Source organism: Gorilla gorilla, chromosome 3 (genome assembly GCF_029281585.2).
Source record: "Gorilla gorilla gorilla isolate KB3781 chromosome 3, NHGRI_mGorGor1-v2.1_pri, whole genome shotgun sequence".
NCBI lineage: Eukaryota > Metazoa > Chordata > Mammalia > Primates > Hominidae > Gorilla > Gorilla gorilla.
The window spans coordinates 207,211,579-207,235,360 of record NC_073227.2 but is presented as its reverse complement, the minus strand read 5'-3'; the positions used below and the strand labels follow the sequence as shown (position 1 = coordinate 207,235,360).

At 39.9% G+C, this 23,782-nt stretch overlaps 1 protein-coding gene across 2 annotated transcripts in view; it reads right to left on the bottom strand.

Moving 5' to 3' along the window:
* KLKB1 (kallikrein B1) overlaps positions 1–23,782 on the bottom strand; it is a 48,236-nt gene that overhangs the window by 9,471 nt on the left and 14,983 nt on the right. The window contains exons 1-7 of one of the 2 annotated variants that reach the window (XM_063705686.1): positions 22,875–23,400; positions 22,207–22,265; positions 21,472–21,590; positions 18,166–18,328; positions 16,398–16,504; positions 13,802–13,961; positions 12,326–12,468 (exon numbers count right to left, since the gene is read on the bottom strand). In XM_063705686.1, coding sequence (XP_063561756.1) covers positions 12,326–12,468; positions 13,802–13,961; positions 16,398–16,504; positions 18,166–18,272 — 517 coding nt within the window. In that variant the 5' untranslated portion in view covers positions 18,273–18,328; positions 21,472–21,590; positions 22,207–22,265; positions 22,875–23,400. Of the gene's footprint in view, positions 1–12,325; positions 12,469–13,801; positions 13,962–16,397; positions 16,505–18,165; positions 18,329–21,471; positions 21,591–22,206; positions 22,266–22,874; positions 23,401–23,782 lie in introns of those variants that run through there. The other variant, XM_055385885.2, reaches the window with a different exon arrangement.

Sequence of the window (23,782 nt, the reverse complement as noted above, 5' to 3'; positions counted from 1 at the left end):
ATGACCTGCAGATGCACAGAAAAATTTTGAAAATAATATATGTCATAAGAGTGTAGTATCCAGAGTATATAAAGAGTTCATACAACTCAACAATGAAAATAACCCAATTATTTTTAATGGCCAAAAGATTTAAACAGAGATTTTCCCAAAGAATGTATTCAAATTGAAAATGAGCACACGAAAAGATACACAACATTGTTAGTCATTAGGGAAATGCATATCAAAACCACAGTGAGACACCACTTCACACTGCCTAGAAAGGCAATAATTACAAAGACAATAACAAGTGTTGTTAAGGTTGTAGAGATTGAAGCCCTCAATTGTTGCTGGTAAGAATGTAAAATTGTGTAGCTGCTCTCAAAAACAGTTTGGCAATTCATCAAAAAGTTAAACATGGAGTTACTCTATGATCCAGCAATTTTAATCCTAAGTATATACATAAGAGAATTTAAAATGCATGCCTACCCAAAAACTGTTGTCCATAGCAGCATTATTCATGAGGCAAAAAAAAAAAAAAAAAAAAAAAAAAATCCAGAAACAACTCAAATGTTCATCAAACTAAGTATATAAACAAAATATGTTTTATTCATACAATAGAATCTTATTTAGTCCTAAATAGGAACAAAGTACTGATATATGCTAGAATACGAATGAGCCTTGAAAACATGCCAGGTGAAAAAAGCCAGATGCAAACTGTGCTGCATTGCATGATTCCATTTATGTAAAATGTCCCGAAGAGTCAAGTCCACAGACATGGAAAGTAGATTAGTGGTTGCCAGGGGATTGGAGGAGTAGGGAATGGAGAAAGACGGCCAATGGGAAAGGAGAAAGACAGCCTTTCTTTTTTTTTTTTAATTTTATTTTTATTATTTTTTTGTGAGATGGAGTCTTGCTCTGTCACCCAGGCTGGAGTGCAGTGGCGCAATCTTGGCTCACTGCAAGCTCCGCTTCCTGGGTTCACGCCATTCTCCTGCCTCAGCCTCCTGAGTAGCTGGGACTACAGGCGTCTGCCACCGCGCCCAGCTAATTTTTTTGTATCTTTAGTACAGACAGGGTTTCACCGTGTTAGCCAGGATGGTCTCAATCTCCTGACCTCGTGATCCGCCCGCCTCGGCCTCCCAAAGTGCTGGGATTACAAGCGTGAGCCACCACACCCGGCCTGGATACAGCCTTTCTTTTGTGGTGATAAAAATCTTCTGGAACTAGACAGTGGTGATTGTTGTGCAATCAGGTGGATATACTAAAAACCACAGAGTTGTACACTTTCAAAGGGTTAATTTTATGTTATCTAAATCAGATATCAAAAATTTTAAATCTACTATGAAAAAACAATATATGCCATATTAAAATACCAAGCTTGATAGAAGGGATTCATGTAAAACAGACACATTATTTATATACATAAGAATTAAATTTTCTTGGTATTTTCAGCAGTTTCATAGTGATTCTCAAACATCCTTCAAGTCTTATAAAGTGCGATTAAGCCCCATCTTTTCCAATGTGTATGAATGATTCTAAGAACTTTACATTTATCCATGTTAAATGTCAGGCCTCTGGGCCCAAGCCTACATGCATACATCCAGATGGCCTGAAGTAACTGAAGAATGACAAAAGAAGTGAAAATGGCCGGTTCCTGCCTTAACTGATGACATTACCTTGTGAAATTCCTTCTCCTGGCTCAGAAGCTCCCCCACTGAGCACCTTGTGATCCCCACCCCTGCCCGCCAGAGAACAACCCCCTTTGACTGTAATTTTCCACTACCTACCCAAATCCTATAAAACATCCCCACCCCTATCTCCCTTCACTGACTCTCTTTTTGGACTCAGCCCGCCTGCACCCAGGTGATTAAAAAGCTTTCTTGCTCACACAAAGCCTGTTTGGTGGTCTCTTCGCATGGATGCATGTGATATTTGGTGCTGTGACTCAGATCAGGGGATTTCCCTTGGGAAATCAATCCCCTGTCCCCCTGCTCTTTGCTCCATGAGAAAGATCCACCCATGACCTCTGGTCCTCAGACCAACAAGCCCAGGGAACATCTCACCGATTTTAAATTGGGTAAGCAGCCTCTTTTCACTCTCTTATCCAACCTCTCTCCCTATCCCTCAACCTCTTTCTCCTTTCAATCCTGGCGCCATCCTTCAATCTCGCCCTTCTCTTAATTTCAATTCCTTTCATTTTCTGGTAGAGGAGGCGCGTTTTATCCATGAAACCAAAACTCTGGCACTGGTCATGGACTCGGGAAGATAGTCTTTCCTTGGTGTTTAATCACTGCGGGGACACCTGCTTGATTATTCACCCACGTTTCAGAGGTACCTGATCACCGCGCGAATGCCTGCCTTGATCCTTCACCCTTAGTGGCAAGCACCACTTTCCTGGGGGCAAGCACCCCCACCCCTTCTCTCCATGTCTCTACCCTCTCTTTTCTCTGGGCTTGCCTCCTTCACTATAAGCAACTTTCCACCCTCCATTCCTCCTTCTTCTCCCTTGGCCTATGTTCTCAAGAACTTAAAACCTCTTCAACTCACACCTGACCTAAAACCTAAATGCCTTATTTTCTTCTGCAATGCTGCTTAACCCCAATACAAACTCAACAATGGTTCCAAATAGCCAGAAAATGGCACTTTCGATTTTTCCATCCTACAAGATCTAGATAATTCTTGTCATAAAATGGGCAAACGGTCTGAGGTGCCTGATGTCCAGGCATTCTTTTACACATCGGTCCCTCCCCAGTCTCTGTTCCCAATGCAACTCGTCCCAAATCTTCCTTCTTTCCCTCCCATCTGTCCCCTCAATCCCAACCCATCTGTCCTCTCAATCCCAACCCCAAGCGTTGCTGAGCCTTTCCAATCCTCCTTTTCTATGGACCCATCTGACCTCTCCCCTCCTCCCCAGGCTGCTCCTTGCCAGGCCAAGCCAGGTCCCAATTCTTCCTCAGCCTCTGCTCCTCCACCCTATAATCCTTCTATCACCTCCCCTCCTCACACCCGGTCCAGCTTACAGTTTCATTCCACGACTAGCCCTCCCCCACCTGCCCAACAATTTCCTCTTAAAGAGGTGGTTGGAGCTAAAGGCATAGTCAAGATTAATGTTCCTTTTTATTTATCCGACCTCTCCCAAATCAGTGAGCGTTTAGGCTCTTTTTCATCAAATATGAAAAACCCAGCCCAGTTCATGGCCCGTTTGGCAGCAACCCTGAGACGCTTTACAGCCCTAGACCCAGAAGGGTCAGAAGGCTGTCTTATTCTCAATATGCATTTTATCACCCAGTCAGCTCCTGACATTAAAAAACAAACAAACAAACAAACAAAAAACTCCAGAAATTAGATTCCAGCCCTCAAACCCCACAAGAGGACTTAATTAACCTCGCCTTCAAGGTGTACAATAATAGAGGCAGCCAAGTAGCAATGTATTTCTGAGTTGCGATTCCTTGCCTCTGCTGTGAGACAAAACCCAGCCACATCTCCAGCATGCACAAAAACTTCAAAATGCCTAAACTGCAGTGGTCAAGCATTCCTACAGGACGTCCTCCATCAGGATCTTGTTTCAAGTGCCAGAAATCTGGCCAATGGGCCAAGGAATGCCTGCAGCCTGGGATTCCTCCTAAGCTGTGTCTCATCTGTGTGGGACCCCACTGGAAATCAGACTGTCTAACTCGCCTGGCAGCCACTCCCAGAGCCCCTGGAACTCTGGCCCAAGGCTCTCTGACTCCTTCCCAGATCTTCTTGGCTTAGCGGCTGAGGACTGACGTTGCCCAATCACCTTAGAAGCCTCCTGGACCATCACAGATGCTTTAGGTAACTCTTACAGTGGAGGGTAAATCCGTCCCCTTCTTAATTAATACAGAGGCTACCCACTCCACATTACGTTCTTTTCAAGGGCCTGTTTCCCTTGCCTCCATAACTGTTGTAGGTATTGACCGCCAGGCTTCTAAACCTCTTAAAACTCCCCAACTCTGGTGCCAACTTGGACAACATTCTTTTATGCACTCCTTTTTAGTTATCACCACCTGCCCAGCTCCCTTACTAGGTCGAGGCATTTTAACTCCATTATCCGCTTCCCTGACTGTTCTTAGGCCACAGCCACACCTCATTGCCACCCTTTTCCCCAGTTCAAAGCCTCCTTCACATCCTCCCCTTGTGTGTCCCCACCTTAATCCACAAGTATAGGACACCTCTCCTCCCTCCTTGGCAACCGATCATGCACCCCTTACCATCCCATTAAAACCTAATCACCCTTACCCCGCTCAATGCCAATATCCCATCCCACAGCATGCTTTAAAAGGATTAAAGCCTGTTATCACTCACCTGTTACAGCGTGGCCTTTTGAAGCCTATAAACTCTCCTTACAATTCCCCCATTTTACCTGTCCAAAAACCAGACAAGCCTTACAGGTTAGTTCAGGATCTGTGCCTCATTAACCAAATTGTCTTGCCTATCCACCCCATGGTACCAAAGCCATATACTCTCCTATCCTCAATACCTCCCTCCACAACCCATTATTCTGTTCTGGATCTCAAACATGCTTTCTTTACTATTCCTTTGCACCCTCCATCCCAGCCTCTCTTCGCTTTCACTTGGACTGACCCTGACACCCATCAGCCTCAGCAACTTACCTGGGCTGTACTGCCACAAAGCTTCACGGACAGCCCCCATTACTTCAGTCAAGCCCAAATTTCTTCCTCATCCATTACCTATCTCAGCATAATTCTTCATGAAAACACATGTGCTCTCCCTGCTGATCGTGTCTGGCTCATCTCCCAAACCCCAACCCCTTCTACAAAACAACCTCTTTTCTTCCTAGGCATGGTTAAGTACTTCCGCCTTTGGATACCTAGTTTTACCATCCTGACTAAACCATTATATAAACTCACAAAAGCAAAGCTAGCTGACCCCAAAGTTCCTAAATCCTTTAGCCACTCCTCTTGCCATTCCTTAAAAACAGCCCTAGAAGCTGCTCCCACACTAGCTCTCCCTAACTCATCCCAATCCTTTTCATTACACACAGCCAAAGTGCAGGGCTGCGCAGTCAAAATTCTTACACAAGAGCCGGGACCGCGCCCTATAGCCTTTCTGTCCAAACAACTTGACCTTACTGTTTTAGGCTGGCCCCCACCCCTATGACTGTATCTCTCTGATCCACCTGACATCCACTCCATTTCCCCATATTTCCTTCTTTCCTGTTCCTTACCCTGATCACACTTGGTTTATTGATGGCAGTTCCACCAGGCCTAATCACCACTCACCAGCAAAGGTAGGCTGTGCTATAGTATCTTCCACATCTATCACTGAGGCTACTGCTCTGCCCCCCTCCACTACCTCTCAGCAAGCTGAACTCATTGCCTTAACTCAGGCCCTCACTCTTGCAAAGGGACTACGCGTCAATATTTATACTGACTCTAAATATGCCTTCCATATTCTGCACCACCATGCGGTTATATGGGCTGAAGGAGGTTTCCTCACTACACAAGGGTCCTCCATCTTAATGCCTCTTTAATAAAAACTCTTCTCAAGGCCACTTTACTTCCAAAGGAAGCTGAAGTCATTCACTGCAAGGGCCACCAAAAGGCATCAGATCCCATTGCTCAGGACAATGCCTATGCTGATAAGGTAGCTAAAAAAGCAGCTAGCATTCCAACTTCTATCCCTCACAGCCAGTTTTTTTCCTCCTCATCTGTCACTCCCATCTACTCCCCCACTGAAACTTCCACCTATCAATCTCTTCCCACACAAGGCAAATAGTTCTTGGACCAAGGAAAATATCTCCTTCCAGACTCACAGGCCCATTCTATTCTGTCATCATTTCATAAACTCTTCCATGTAAGTTACAAGCCGCTAACCCACCTCTTAAAACCTCTCTTTTCCTTTCCATCGTAAAAATCTATCCTCAAAAAATAACTTCTCAGTGTTCCATCTGCTAGTCTACTCCTCCTCAGGGATTGTTCAGGTCCCCTCCCTTCCCTACACATCAAGCTCGGGGATTTGCCCCCGCCCAGGACTGGCAAATTGACTTTACTCACAGGCCCCGAGTCAGGAAACTAAAATACCTCTTGGTCTGGGTAGACACTTTCACTGGATGGGTAGAGGACTTTCCCTCAGGGTCTGAGAAGGCCACCGTGGTCATTTCTTCCCTTCTGTCAGACATAATTCCTCAGTTTGGCCTTCCCACCTCTATACAGTCCAATAATGGACCGGCCTTTATTAGTCAAATCACCCAAGCAGTTTCTCAGGCTCTTGGTATTCAGTAAAACCTTCACACCCCTCACCATCCTCAATCTTCAGGAAAGGTAGAACGGACTAATGGTCTTTTAAAAACACACCTCACCAAGCTCAGCCTCCAACTTAAAAAGGAGGACTCTGTCAAGGATAGAGCCCAAAAACTCACCAATCAAGCAAGTAATTACACTGAACCCCCTTAGGCACTCTCTAATTAGATGTCCTGGGTCCTCCCAATTCTTAGTCCTTTAACACCTGTTTTTCTCCTTCTCTTATTCAGACCTTGTGTCTTCCATTTAGTTTCTCAATTCATACAAAACCGTATCCAGGCCATCACCAATCATTCTATATGACAAATGCTGCTTCTAACAACCCCACAATATCACCCCTTACCATAAAATCTTCCTTCAGCTTAATCTCTCCCACTCTAGGTTCCCACACAGCCCCTAATCCCGCTCAAAGCAGCCCTGAGAAACATCACCCATTATCTCTCCATACCACCCCCAAAAACTTTCGCCACCCCAACACTTTACCACTATTTCGTTTTCTTTTTCTTATTAATATAAGAAGACAGGAATGTCAGGCCTCTGGGCCCAGGCCTGCACGTATACATCTAGATGACCTGAAGTAACTGAAGAATGACAAAAGAAGTGAAAATGGCCGGTTCCTGCCTTAACTGATGACATTACCTTGTGAAATTCCTTCTCCTGGCTCAGAAGCTCCCCCACTGAGCACCTTGTGACCCCCACACCTGCCCGCCAGAGAACAACCCTCTTTGACTGTAATTTCCCACTACCTACCCAAACCCTATAAAACGGCCCCACCCCATCTCCCTTCACTGAGACTCTCTTTTTCGGACTCAGCCTGCCTGCACCCAGGTGATTAAAAAGCTTTATTGCTCATACAAAGCCTGTTTAGTGGTCTCTTCACATGGACGCACATGACATTAAATATATGCAATACTTCAGCCCAATGTCCTAACCTGTTAAAATTGTTTTTACTTTGCTTTTCCTATCTAATATGTTGGGCACTATTTATAGATATTTTGGCCAAGCAACCAGTTGATTTCTAGGACATTCTCTATTTCAAGTATGCCATCTGTTTAGCCTCCGAACAGAAACCATGATGTTGCTTCCCCTAATTGCAATTTTATCAACCAGTTCGTTTATCAGACTTTCTTCCCCAGAGGTGATAAAAATAAAAAAACCTTTTTTTTCCAATTTATGTTTTCCTCCTTTTGGCTTGAAAATATGTTTACCATCTCAATTGATAAATTAATAAGTCACATGGTAGGAATTTTCCATGTCAGAGTTGCAAATGGTTTTGTTAAATTAACTGAGGAAACGTGGTTACCCTGACATCTCTCAAGATCTATGCAGGAAGATGGACCACAAGAGAAGGAAATCTGTAAATATAATGAATTCATATGTGTTGAGAGGCAGGAGGCTTTAAAACACCATTAAATCCATTAAAAAAACAAAAGGTGGAGTGAGCACTGTGAAATGTGTGTGACCCAAGGGTCGAGTTCTGGTTCAGCTCATCAGCTGTGTGGCCCCCGGAGCACCTTCACTTCTACCCTCCTTCCAGGAGCCTTAGGGGTTTTGTTTGTAAAATTAGGAAAATCCTTGGTGAAACCAAGGACAAATCTGTAGTGATAACTACAGATCATCCCTAACTTATGAATCTCATTTGGGCAGTTCGGCCAGGAGACAGCGCTACTCTAGGTATAGGACGCATGTGGCTATTGGGTGTTCCCTGAGGAACGGGGACCACGTACGTACTCAGTGAAAAGCCACGCCATTAGCAGCTCAAAACACCACCTGAAACAGCCATATTTTTATCAGTCTGTAAAGGCCATTTGATCCGATTAAATCACATGTGAACTCACTGCAATTTAACAAGAAAGCAAGTACACAGATGAGCCATCCAGGGTGCTCTCCCAGGTGTGGACAGCAGCTGTGACAGCCCAGAGCCACAGCACGAGCTTGCCTGTTCCCTGGGTAAGTGCAGCAAATCCTTCCAGCAACAGGGCTGGGTACAGAATGGAGCATGTTTGCATCGAGTCCTGCCTCCTGGCAGCCTTCAAAAACTCTCCCAGAAAAAAATAATATGAACGTTAAAATTAAATCCCCAGTACACGTGAACCTGGCACACACCACGGAGAAGGTGTGCTGTCGCAAAGAGGAGACAGGAAAATAGCCACCTTGTAACCAACCTTCCCAACCTTCCACAGGGAAATCCTAGCCCAGCACCCGAACAGGGCCAGGCACAGAGCCAGCACCCAGTACTGCGGAAAACTGGCCGTAAGGGATTTGCTTTTAGTAACATCTTGTCATTAACATCCTGACATGCTAAATGAGGTGGAATGCCATGGCAATTTTCTGGATAATTCCATTGAAATTACCTTTATGTGTGAAACGACAGAGTTTTATTTCCCTACCCCTGGTAGAGTCATTTCACTAGATAGGGACACAACCAAGGAATGACCTTACAGTTTTGCTACAATATCACTGTACCTATAACTATAACAATATCACTGTCCTATAACTATAACAATGTCACTGTACCTATAACTGTAACAATATCACTGTCCTATAACTATAACAATATCACTGTACCTATATCACTGTCCTATAACTATATCACTGTACCTATATCACTGTAACTACATCACTGTCCTATAACTATAACAATATCACTGTCCTATAACTGTACCAATATCACTGTACCTTTCACTATAACTATACCACTGTAACTATAAGAATATCACTGTCCTATAACTATAACAGTATCACTGTCCTATATCACTGTACCTATAACTATAATAGTATCACCGTACTAGTTTCCTATAACCATATCACTGTCCTATAACTATAACAGTATCACTGTCCTATATCACTGTACCTATAACTATAATAGTATCACCGTACTAGTTTCCTATAACCATATCACTGTCCTATAACTATAACAGTATCACTGTACTAGTTTCCTATAACTATAACAGTATCACTGTCCTATATCACTGTACCTATAACTATAACAGTATCACTGTACTAGTTTCCTATAACTATAACAGAATCACTGTCCTATATCACTGTCCTATAACTATAACAGTATCACTGTCCTAGTTTCCTATAACAGTATCACTGTACTATATCACTGTCCTATAACTATAACAGTATCACTGTAGTAGTTTCCTATAACTATAACAGTATCACTGTCCTATATCACTGTCCTATAACTCTAACAGTATCACTGTACTAGTTTCCTATAACTATAACAGTATCACTGTCCTATATCACTGTCCTATAACTCTAACAGTATCACTGTACTAGTTTCCTATAACTATAACAGAATCACTGTCCTATATCACTGTACCTATAACTCTAACAGTATCACTGTACTAGTTTCCTATAACTATAACAATATCACTGTACCTATAACTATAACAGTATCACTGTACTAGTTTCCTATAACTCTAACAGTATCACTGTCCTATATCACTGTCCTATAACTCTAACAGTATCACTGTACTAGTTTCCTATAACTATAACAATATCACTGTCCTATATCACTGTCCTATAACTATAACAGTATCACTGTACTAGTTTCCTATAACTGTAACAGTATCACTGTCCTATATCACTGTCCTATAACTCTAACAGTATCACTGTACTAGTTTCCTATAACTATAACAGTATCACTGTCCTATATCACTATCCTATAACTCTAACAGTATCACTGTACTAGTTTCCTATAACTATAACAATATCACTGTCCTATATCACTGTCCTATAACTCTAACAGTATCACTGTACTAGTTTCCTATAACTATAACAATATCACTGTCCTATATCACTGTCCTATAACTCTAACAGTATCACTGTACTAGTTTCCTATAACTATAACAATATCACTGTCCTATATCACCATACCTATAACTCTAACAGTATCACTGTACTAGTTTCCTATAACTATAACAATATCACTGTACCTATAACTATAACAGTATCACTGTACTAGTTTCCTATAACTCTAACAGTATCACTGTCCTATATCACTGTCCTATAACTGTAACAGTATCACTGTACTAGTGTCCTATAACTATAACAGTATCACTGTCCTATATCACTGTCCTATAACTATAACAGTATCACTGTACTAGTTTCCTATAACTATAACAATATCACTGTCCTATATCACTGTACCTATAACTCTAACAGTATCATTGTACTAGTTTCCTATAACTATAACAATATCACTGTACCTATAACTATAACAGTATCACTGTACTAGTTTCCTATAACTCTAAGAGTATCACTGTCCAATAACTATAACAGTATCACTGTACTAGTGTCCTATAACTATAACAGTATCACTGTCCTATATCACTGTCCTATAACTCTAACAGTATCACCGTACTAGTTTCCTATAACTATAACAGTATCACTGTCCTATATCACTGTCCTATAACTATAACAGTATCACTGTACTAGTGTCCTATAACTATAACAGTATCACTGTCCTATATCACTGTCCTATAACAGTATCACTGTACTAGTGTCCTATAACTATAACAGTATCACTGTCCTATATCACTGTCCTATAACTCTAACAGTATCACTGTACTAGTTTCCTATAACAGTATCACTGTCCTATATCACTGTGCTATAACTCTAACAGTATCACCGTACTAGTTTCCTATAACTATAACAGTATCACTGTCCTATATCACTGTCCTATAACTCTAACAGTATCACCGTACTAGTGTCCTATAACTATAACAGTATCACTGTCCTATATCACTGTCCTATAACTCTAACAGTATCACCGTACTAGTGTCCTATAACTATAACAGTATCACTGTCCTATATCACTGTCCTATAACTCTAACAGTATCACCGTACTAGTTTCCTATAACTATAACAATATCACTGTCCTATATCACTGTCCTATAACTCTAACAGTATCACTGTACTAGTTTCCTATAACTCTAACAGTATCACTGTCCTATATCACTGTCCTATAACTATAACAGTATCACTGTGCTAGTTTCCTATAACTATAACAGTATCACTGTCCTATATCACTGTCCTATAACTATAACAGTATCACCGTACTAGTTTCCTATAACTATAACAGAATCACTGTCCTATATCACTGTCCTATAACTCTAACAGTATCACCGTACTAGTTTCCTACAAGTATAACAGTATCACTGTCCTATATCACTGTCCTATAACTATAACAGTATCACTGTACTAGTTTCCTATAACTCTAACAGTATCACTGTCTTATATCACTGTCCTCTAACTCTAATAGTATCACTGTACTAGTTTCCTATAACTCTAACAGTATCACTGTCCTATATCACTGTACCTATAACTCTAACAGTATCACTGTACTAGTTTCCTATAACGATAACAATATCACTGTACCTATAACAGTATCACTGTACTAGTGTCCTATAACTATAACAGTATCACTGTCCTATATCACTGTCCTATAACTCTAATAATATCACTGTACTAGTGTCCTATAACTATAACAATATCACTGTCCTATATCACTGTCCTATAACTGTAACAGTATCACTGTACTAGTTTCCTGTAACTCTAACAATATAAGCGTACTAGTTTTCTATAACTGCTGCTCTAGGGGCATAACCACAAACTTAGTGGTTAAAAACAGCACAAATTTCTTATCTTACTGTTCTAGAGATTGGGCCTTACTGGGCTAAAATCAAGACAGCAGCAGGGCTTCTTCCTCCAGGACGCTCCACAGGGAAACTGTTTCCTCACCCTTTTCAACTTCTAGAGGCCGCCTGCACTCCTTGGCTCATGGACCTTCATCTTCAAAGCCAGCAGTGTAACACCTTCAAACCTCTCTCTCTGGCTCTGAGCCTTCCGCCTCTCTCTTTTTCTTATGAGCCTTGTGAGCACTCAACCCTGTGAGTACATTGGGCCCATTCAGAAAATCCAGAGTAAACTCCCCATCTCGAAGCCCATAACTGCATGCCATTGACAGAAACGCTTTTGCCAGCTATGGGAACACACGCACAGGTCCCAGGGCTCAGCACAGGGACGTCTCTGGGGGCTCCTATTCCACCTACCACAATCACAAAGTGAAGTAGTCCTACAATTACCAATTTCTGAAAGGGCACAGGGCTTCAGTGAGAATCCAGATTCCACGTTACTCAGCACCTTTATAGCGGTAGGTGTTCCTCTGGGACTATACTTTAATAGGCAATTGTTCCTGAATGGGAAGAAAAGAGGTTACTTTGCTTTCTGCACTTTGAGGGGCAGGGAGCAGTGCAGGTAACAGTTAGTATTAAAATGCACAGTGGAAAAACAATGACCCTGATAATGAATGGGTTAGGGGTGTGCATTATTAACCTAATGGACATCCTTCCCCTCGCAAAGGGGTAAAGGAAAAGTTAGGGTGAGAATGAGGCAGGAGACTCCGTGACACTGAACCCTCACTCTATAAGCAAGGCCTATGTGTGGGGCAAACGGAACTTCAGGAAAAATGACACCAAAATTCGCTTCAGGAAAGCGAAAAATGACACAGACTTCAGAAAATGACTTCAGAAAAAATGACACCAAAATTTTGCTTCAGGAAAAAATGACACCAAAATTGAGTAGAGCATGGAGTGATAGACAGTAGAGACTGGGAAGGTGATAGAGAGGTGGGAAGGGGGCGGGTGTTGAAAAATAGCTTAGTGGGTACAATGTACATGACTCCAGTGATGGATATACTAAAAGCCCAGACTTTACCACTGTAAAATATATCAAAGTAACAAAAATATATCAAAGTAACTTGCACCCCATACATCTATGCAAATAAAAATAAGATTTAAAAATAAGGAAAAAAAATCACAAGTTAATATCAAATTGTGATTAGCTCTATGAATGAAATAAACTGCTGAGTGTGACTTAAAAGAGAATGCTCAGAAATGGCCTTTTGGAGGGGATGGTATTTGAGGAAAGACCTGCAAGAATCAGCTTTGGAGAAGTAGGGGAAGAGGATGCCAGGCTTTGAAGATGCGGTACAATTACATGCCAGGGGAAAAGAGTAGAGAAACAAACGAAATTAAATGAATTATTTAATTAAAAAATGAAGGGCGAGGCACGGTGCCTCATGCCTGTAATCCCAGCGCTTTGGGAGGCCGAGGCGGGTGGATCACAAGATCAGGAGTTCGAGACCAGCCTGACCAACATAGTAAAACCCCGACTCTACTAAAAATACAAAAATTAGCCAGGCATGGTGGCAGATGCCTGTAATCCCAGCTACTCGGGAGGCTGAGGCAGGAGAATCGCTTGAACCCGGGAAGCGGAGGTTGCAGTGAGTCAAGATTACGCCACTGCACTCTAGCCTGGGTGACAGAGAGCGACTCCATCTCAATAAATAAATAAATAAATAAATAAATAAATAAAAGATAAAAAAAAAATAGAGTAAGTAAATGAGGAAAGTGGTTAGAATAAAAGCCCTGTTTGGTTTTTAGTTTGGGAACAAAAGAGGTTAAGAAGAATACAGTGAAATCCTGGAGGCACCAATACAAAGAACAAACACCTTGAATTGTACTCACCGGTACTCTGCATTGTGAAATGTTTGCGTGGCATATGAAAAAAACTGGCAGCGAATGTTATTGGTGCACCTTTTTTGGCATTCTTCAACACTGCTAACCTTAGATACATTAAAATTGACTCCTCTCATATCAACTCCTTTATAAATGTCTCGATGGCAAGCTGTACAAGAAAAATACATAGAGCAAATACAGTCCATTTTCTTTCTAGAGGTAGATTAGATACCCACTACCATTTGGGTTGGTAGTTTAGAATGATAATAGCCCAGTTTTGGCAACTGCTATATTAACTAAGAGATTTAAAATTTTTATTATGTCCATAAATTATCGAACTCTGCTTGAAGTAAATACAATCCAATATTTTCCCTAAAGCACTAGCTTTGAAATTGGGTTACTTCGCTTCTTAAACTGCAAGATGCATGCAGCAATACAGGTAAATTTCACGTTGAAATTATCAATGAGCAGTGGGAAATAAACAAGGCAATAATAATGAGGACACTGATAATGTGTGCTGAGGTTTGCATTATTAAAGAAACTGATGTGCCTTTGACCCTTTGCATTGAATGAAGGAGCTTCTCTATCTCCCAGTGTTATTTCTTTGCTTTCGACTTCTCCTGTCTGATTACAAATTGCATCCAGATCAATCATTACAAAATGTGGAGAGTTGTTTACGCATGGTGAAACCACTTCCATTCTTGCTTTAAAATAGTGTTAACTTCTATTTAAGCACCCTTTTCATTGAGATTTGTCTTACATGCAAAAGATACAGATAATTCTTTTCACAGACAGTGAAGTAAATTAGGCTCTTTTTTTTTTTAAAGATTCAAATTTCTTGGTTAGACTTTTGGTCAAGAAAGTAATGTAACCAGAAGTATAAACTGTATACTTTTTTAAAGTTTTATTCCCCAAGATTATGTGGAATAAACCATAATATACTACAGATAACTTTCCACTCCTAAGAAGCATGGTTGAAGTCATAAAACTAAATTTAAGGGTGGGAAAGACAGAAAATACACAAACTGTCAGGAAAACTATATGACAGTATGTTGAGTTGGGCAGGGAGGTGGATTATTCACTGTGGTTCTTAAACACAGGAATTTGCAGACTGTGGAAACAAAGTCTCTTTCCTATTTTTCTGCATGTGAGAAAAGAACAGGCTAAGAGTTGGGATGGGACTCTTACAAATAAAACCTTTTTAAGTGTCCATATGAAAGCTCTATATGCTTTTGACTAGAATTGTTCTTGAGTGTAGAGATTTTATGTACTTGGGAACAATTTTTCACTTTAAGATGATGAAGTTAGAAAAAAACATTAAAAGCAAGCTAAGTGAGTAACACTGAGTTTTAGAATACATTAACAGTAACAGGAATATTGAGAAAGGCACAAATTACTTTTTCTTTAAATTTTGCTACAAGATACAACAATCAGAAATAGCACTTACTCAAATAATTTATACCAAATTGGATTAACATACAAATTGATCTTTTAAAATAGGAAATGTACTCCCTCTCAGGTAGACTACACCTATTATACTGGCTAAGTCAGGCCCATATGTATAATGAAGGCATTGCCATCCTTTGATAACTGGTTAAAATGCAAACAGCAGGCTCAAAGTGTGTATGTATTGAAGAGGTGATATCAATGAGGGAGGAAAGGATGACAAATTTAAAAACATCTGAAATTTGAACCTACAAAATTAATTGTGCATATGGAAAATAAAATGATAATGATATATAGTCATACATAGAATAACAGCAGTTATTTTAAGATTCTGACAACCCTCAGTTGAATCTTTTCAGCACTTTTCACTTTCTTATCAGTCCCAGTCATGTTTGAGAAATAGTTCATTTGTCTTAAATTTATTAGGATAGCATTGGAAACTGTTTCCCAAGACATCAGTAGCTTCAGATGTCAGAATCAAAGTTCTCTAACATCCTAGTCCTCAAGTTTCCTTTAGGAAGTATTATTCTTAGCAAGATTTGCAGAACTCAGTTCTTCAATTTGGGCCTAATGGTATATCACAGAGTTTCTTGATGTCAGCACTGTTGACATTTTGGGCCAGAAAATTATTTGCTGTGGACGACTGCCCTGTGCCTTGTAGAATGTTGGGCAGCATTCAAACATTCTGGCTTCTACTTAGTAAATGCTAATAGCATCCTCCCTAGTTGTAGCCACCAAAAATGTCTCCAGATATTGTCAAATGACCCCTAATGGAAGAGACAAAATCACTGCTGGTTGAGAATCACTGATATAAAAATTACCCTCAAGTGAACTTGAGAGAGATGTTCCCTTGTGTTTTCTTAAAAATTCTTATCTGGAAACAAGGAGACACGATTATTTGGATTCATTTTCTGTAAATCTTACCTTGAGTGCTAACCTCATAAATAATAGAGGCTCACTAAGTATGTCTTGATTAATAAAGACAATAGAAGTGTCCAGATGAATATGGGTCCCTCTTTTGTGTCCAGAATACTGCCCCATCTCCTATCTTTATGAGTGATGCCTTCCAAAAGGCTGTAGCAGTACAAATTTTGAGCAAAAGCTGTTCTAAGCGAGATCCAATATTAACTCAAATGTAGCTAAGAAATTCACAACTTACCACTTATTTGATGACCACATTGCTTCAAGGAATGTCCAGAAACTGCACCTGTTCGATGTACTTTTGGCAGGGTTCCTGTAACACTATCTTTCAAGAAGCAACCAAACCTGTTTTAAAAGTAGCTTTACTTAGGAAGTAGAATAATAAACATACATTGAGGAAATGTCTGGCATTTTCTATACACTAACAAATAAAACCAGAAATAAGGAAAATAATATAGCTTCCCCAATACTTGCTGGAAAGAACACTCCTACAGCTAATTTTATAACACACCATAATATCTAACTCCATCACTGCGTTTTCTTTACACTCACATTTTTTAAGTACAGGAAGTCAACCATATTAAAGAGTTAATGATTTTTCCTGTGTTCTTAAACTTTCAGGCAACTATGTCCTCAATTGGTAATTATTTTTGCAAATACTTTCATTTACTTAAAAAGTTAACTTAGTGATAAGAGCTGGATTTGTATATCGTGTTCATCTTGCTTATTAACTCCTTGTAGTCTGCACTTAATGGAAGACTTCCCTCTGTCTTAGATGTCCACCTTCATGTTAATTTCATTATTTATAAGAATTCTAGAACCTTCCTCCACTTTTAATATGATGATCCTCACATACAATCTGAGTTTTCTCCACAAGTTTAACATGTGGGATCAGAGAATGACTATCCAATTTCTAGTTGGTAAACTCACATAGAGTGAAGATGAGTAAAGAGTTATGATATGGAAATGGGAACAACAAAGAAAAGCTTACTCTGGATATTAATCAAAAGGAAAAATCATTAAGATGAAACTGTGGCTCGTGATTAATAAGCATCTCTCTGACCTAATAAAAATTGTAATTACGGCTGGGTGCAGTGGCTCATGCCTGTAATCCCAGCACATTAGGAGGTAGAGGCAGGTGGATCACGAGGTCAGGAGTTCAAGGCCAGCCTGGCCAATGTGGTGAAACCCCGTCTCTACTAAAACTACAAAAATTAGCCAGACGTGGTGGTGCGTGCCTGTAATCCTAGCTACTTGGGAGGCTGAGGCAGGAGAATTGCTTGAACCTGGGAGGTGGAAGTTGCAGTGAGCTGAGATCGCGCCACTGCACTCCAGCCTGGGCTACAAAGCGAGACTCCATCACACACACAAAAAAAACCATAAGTACTATTTTTCCAATACTTTTACAAATTTCCAGTTAATAATACATATTCACACAAGCACAAGCACACATACACACACACAGCATACATAGCATCATGCCATAGGTGCCCAAACTGGCTCACTATAGGCCCCATTTAGATCTGCCCTGTCCCAAAATCACAAGTTCTAGATCTTTCTCAATTACATTCTCAGCAAAATGCTTGTCTTATGTTATTTTCTTTGGACTGTGCTATCCGCTAATGTGATCATGGGTCACACAGTTAAATCTGTTTCTTTATTCAGATGAAATGTTCACCTGTTAGACTCTTTCTTGAGACAATCTCTTAGCCCAACAATGTTCAAGCATTTTGAGGCTTTGAATAGAAAATGACTAGCTTCTACTACTTTAAAGAAACACAGTGATTGTTTAAAATGCAGATTTCTGGTCACAAGAAACTCTGGCTCAGCAAATCTGGGTTGTGGCCTAGGAATCTGCATTTGTAAGAACCTCTTGACGGGATTTTGCTGAAGTTGGTCCTTGAACCCCCTTTGAGGAAGAACTCTCAGTTATACTACACCTTTCTGCACAAAACTGATTCAGTTTTGAAAAACGGCTTCTCCAATAATGAAATACCAACTTTTACCTTTTCTCCATGTCATTGATTGAACTTGCTGGAAGAAAACTGAATAGCAAACACCTTGGGTGGAATGTGCACATCATCTGGCAGTATTGGGCATTTGGGGTGTACATGGAAGCTACATCCCCACCTCTGAAGAAGGTGTTTTCATAGAGTTGAGTCAGACATCCTGTGATAGAACCATAAAAATTAATTTGTGATAATTCAAATAATAATTTTAATAAAAAGATATCTGTTGTCTTAACTTCTCCCACTGACTGACTACTCAAAGACCTGTATAATACAACTCTAATTATGCTGAGAAAATAAAATATATTAAGGCAACTATTTGAACAATGTATAGTGTTATTTAATTTTCTGGGTACTTCTGTATAAAACATTGGCTTATTTTCATTAAATTGCACAATAATTTGCACATAAATTCCCCACAATAAAATAAAATCCTAACTTAGTTTTTCCCTGTTGCCTGACATGCTATGAAAATATCATGCCTTAAAAAGAATAATATTTGCTCTATTTTCAAAACACTTTTGTAACAAACATCTCCACCAGCTTCTCACAATTCTGTAAGGGAAATTAGAGGCAGGCTTTGTTATCTGCATCTGGACTATGTTTTTTAAAAGAAAGTTAAATAACTGAGTCTCAGGGCACACAGACTTGCCCAAGATCCACACAGTTAGTGAAAGTCCTGTGACGGTCACCCAGCCCTGACTCCCAATCCTGTGTCCTTTTCTAGCATGCAATGCTAAATATTGTTCCTCATCTCAGTATGACTGAAACAAACTGACAATATTTTTTACTCATTTTTAAGATAGTTTAAGCAAATGCACGCGTATGCTTAATTGAAAATAAATTTTGAACTATTTGCGGTTTGGAATTATTCCCAGCTCTAAAATATACTGCACCCCACGTATTATTAGAGAATTAGGTGTCTTTACTGGCTTTAATTTGTAAATTTGGATTTACCGGGAAAGACTGTCTTTGAAATCTGGTTAATAAGCTTTCCTGTTCAGGTAGCACATTCATTTCAGTCGTCAACTGACCATTAACCATGGTTATTCCAATGACAACCTGTCCATTCCCTGGGGCAGCAGTTACTCTTTAATTTAAATAGTGCCTATTTTTTATTGCCTTTGAGGGAATGGGCAGCTTAGACCACATGCATTTTATTAAGCACTGGAGAGTGCCATCTTCTCTGCACTATCCTACCCCCTGGGGATTCTGGCCCTGAGCCCCATTACGACCACCCAACCCAGCAAGACTGCCTCTCTCCCTCTCTGAGGTGTGGCCAAGATGACCACCTCTCGGGTAAGGTTTATATTTGGAAAGAGCACAGATCTCTTCAAGTGGAAGCTTTTGGGAATACAAGTGTATTGCCTAGATTTCATGTATGCACAAAACATGGAGGAGTTGGTTTAGTGACAATACTAGTTACAAAAAGGCCTATTTTTTTCAGACAGTTGGTGGTTTTGACTGACTCATAATTATCAAGCAGTCACTCCTCTTCCAGCCCCCAGTTCCCATGCAAGGATGCATACAATGGCAGGTCCTGGCCCAGAGCTTCTCATTCTGCAACTGAGCCTCTGTGAACTGCTATGTGACAGTCAGGGAAGGGAGTGACTAGAAAGACACCAATTTTGTTGCTGAATGGAAAGAAACTTCTAGTAGGTGTTCTTGCTTATCCTCATAAGTTGGTGATCGTGATGATAATGATGACCATGACAATGATAGCTGTGTCTGTGCTGTATTTTGGAGCCTATGTAAAGTACTATTATATAATTTATCTCATAATGATGGTGGCTTTCAAAGCTTTTACATGGGCCCCCATGTCCATGGACTTTGGGCAGATTATTCAGTCTTGTTTAACAATTCCATAAACAATAATGAGAAGAAAAATACTCTAATTTTAAAGAATTAGATAACAAATATGAAAAGATAATTTACAAAAGAAATAGAAGTGATTAGTAAGTATATGAAAATGGGAAGAATCACAAATATAGGCAAGTTAAAACAACTAGAAGCCATTTTATCCATGAGATTAGCAAAAATGAAAAATTAAATAACCAGTATTTGTATACTGGTTTTGATTGCAAATGACGGAAAACCTAGTACAAAGTGGCTTAAAAACAAATGAAATCTATTGGTTCAGGAGCCAAAAAGCCCATGGTGAATCTGGCTTAAAAAGTAACTGGACATTGTGCTCAACTGATAGCATCAGTGGACAATGTGTCTCCTTCCACTTGCTCCAGTCTTGGTGTTACCATTACTCTCAAGCTCCACGTAGTAGCAAAATAGTACTAACAACTCAGGCCTCTGTATTCTCTTAAGTTTCAAGTCAAATTGGAAAAAAAAAAACATAAGAGTCTTATTTCTAGATGTCTAAACAAAAGCTTCGTTGCAAGATGTTGGCTCTGATTGGATCACTACAGCCAGGAGGATGTGTGCACTTTCTGGTTCAGCAGAAGAATCAGGGTCACCAGAACCACATGGACCAAAACTGAGAGGCAGCAGCTCTGCAGAAATAAATTAGGACACTGTTTCCAGAAAGATAAATATGTCAGGATGCAAAGCAACAGAAGCCTGTCAGAGTTGGCCTAAGTGGGGTAAATGAGCACTCTTATTAGCTGGTAGAAAAAGTCAACTAGGGAGTAACCTTTCTGAAAGATAATTTCATGATGCCACACCACAAAACGTTCAAAAATATTCATACCTTTGAATCTAGTATTTTTATTTCAAAAAATGTATTCTACAGAAATAACTGAATAAGAGCATAAGAATGTGCACACAAAAATACCATAAAAAGAGAAGAATAGCAAGCTCCAAAATATATTACTTATTTGCACCAAAAGATGGCTATAAGTGGAAAATGCAAGTCAAAGAGTGTCCACAGTTAATAACTCTTTTTTGTGAAATGTGCAAATAGGTATATGTAGAAAAATATCTGAAAGACTAAATAAAAGATGTTTAACGACGACTGTTTGAATTTGGGGACTACATGCAATATGTAGTTTCTAAATTTTTGCTTACTTACATCCCTGATTTTCCTAGCCATAATCATGATTTATTTTGCCAAAAAACAAAACAAAACAAAAAAACAAAAAAATGAAAAACCCCCGGGAGTTGGCTGTGGTTCCCAGTGTCTCTGGCTTATGCTCCTTCTCACCTTTCAGTGGGTTTGCACATGGGTTTGTAAATTACAGTTTAGAAGAGCAATCAGGGTTGAGGGACAGACACAGGGGAGTTGTGATTTAGGGGGAATAAAAGCCTTTTTTCCTGGAAAAAAAAAGGTCTCTTTATGAATGTAAACCTTACCTATAGATGTTTATTGTAGCCATACATCTGAGGAAAGTTAAATACTCATTGTTGTGTGGCCCTCTTAAGTCACCATAGACCCAGAATCATGCCTTGTGGGGACACAGAGAAAACTCCCTCTGTAATGATTAATGAAATGTCCAGAATCATTTTTATTCTCCAAAAATTAATGAAATTAATAGAGAAATGAGATCGAAATCTGGTGTTGAAAGCTATTCACCTAGAACTATCCAAATGCATGGTTTGCTAAGTTAAATTTAAACCAGTTACTTTCATTTTTGAAATGGTTCCCTAGCGGTCCAGAGTAAAACTATGTATGGTGTTCCTAACAGATACTTGGATTGGACCCAGACACTATAAAATGCCTAGCACTCTTTTGAATTTTCAGATAAAGTTTAATTTTTTACTGTTGATGATAAAAATAGAGGACTAACTTTTTTTGTTTCAAGTTTTGCTTTGCAGAGTGTCATCTGCGAACAGAAGTTTTTGTTAACACAAGTCCTAAGACATTGCTACTTCTGAGCTCCTTCCTCTGGTCTGCAACATACGTCTAGAGCAATATATCTGACAAGTGGTCCTTGTTTTGGAACATTAAATAGACACGTGTCCTGAATCATCAGGGACAATCTCCACCCCCGAAGCTGTATGTTCAATAGCTTTCTCCAGGGGTGGTGCCACTTGCTTGGCTACTCCTGTCTTAGCCTGAATTCCATGTTTTATAGATAATTCACTTACCACAGGAAACTGTAGCAAACAAGGAAATGAAATAAGTTGCTTGCTTGAATAAAATCATTCTAAAAAAGAAAACAATACATAACTCTGCTGGTTTTAGACCACATTTAACATAAATCTTAATTTAAGGTGATTTAGATTTTCTTGTAAATGTCTGAATTTCAAGACAAAGCACACAATTACTGGTATAGAAAACAAGGGTTTTTTTTTTTTGTACATTTGTGTCTAGGGAGTTGGAAAATTTATAATGCTTCCCAAGATACAAATTGAGACCTCCAGACTACTGTTGTGTTTATTGTTCATTGGCCAACTCTGTGGCTAGTAATGTTGGAAAGGGAATTGGTAGAGAGAGGGTAAACAATTATGAAACCTCTTGATTTGGGCAAAAACAAAATTAATAAATAATGGCAATAATGTCAGTCCAAAAATCCCTAAGTAAAGAAAACCTCTGAAAATATTAAAGCCCATTTAAAAATTTTAAATCAATCAAATATTCTTTCTGATTTAAAATCATCTTACATTTAAATATTTCCACATAAAGGAACATTAGCTATACTCTCTACATACTCAGGAAATTAGAATATAAATGACTAATTTTCTCATAAAGTAAAAAATTATACTTAAAAATTATAGTTTATTTGGAAACAATCAGAATAATAAAAATTTGCTACCTGAAAACACAATTGCTTCTTGGAGGTGAGTCTCTTGTCACTTAAAAATGAACGGTCTTCAAGCTGTTCTAATGTGGCACTGCAGGCAATATTTTGCTTGGCTTCAATATTGACTTTGGGTTTCTGCCAACAGTTTCAACTTTTTGTCCTGTCAACATATTCCATGAACATCCTATCCGTGTTCAGCTGTTAAGTATATTAACTATTTCAGGGAGTGATGTCAGCAAGAATAGGAATAGGAGTTTGTCAGAACAGGAGTTTCTAGCGCTCATCCCCTGCAGAAACATCAATTTGAACAAGTATCCATGCACGAAAATAACTTAACTAGAGCTAAGGAATCAGGTGAGAGGTTATACCACCTGGTTGCAGCACAGAAATAAGAAAAGACACATAGAAGTGTATAGGAAGGACAATTTCACATTACCGGTGTCATCTCACCTTCAAGCCTGGGTAGCACAGTATGGAGAGAGATACCCTCTTGCATGGAGGAGGGACAGTTAAGATAGCACCTAACTTCACCACAGATCCCAAGCACCAAGCCCACTCCAGTAAACCCCAGCACCAGGATTCAGGCCTGCCACAGGCCAGACCAGCCTCTGTGGCCTCAGCCCCATGCTCACCCCAGACCAGGTCAGCCCCTGGGGCTTCAGGCTCCAAGATGGCCACAGAAGACCTAGACTTCAGGCCTGCTCCAGCTCTAGCCTGGCCCTCAAGACTCTAGCCTCCACGTTAGCCCCAGCAACCCAAGGCTCCAAGTTGGTACCCATGGGCCTAGAATCCAGGCCATCCCCTGCAGATCCAGCACCAGGTTGGCCTCCAGAGATCTTGGCTCCACACTGGGCCATGTGGACCCAGATGCTGGGCTCACCCCAGTGGACCTTGTTCTCAGGACAGCCTGAATAAACTCA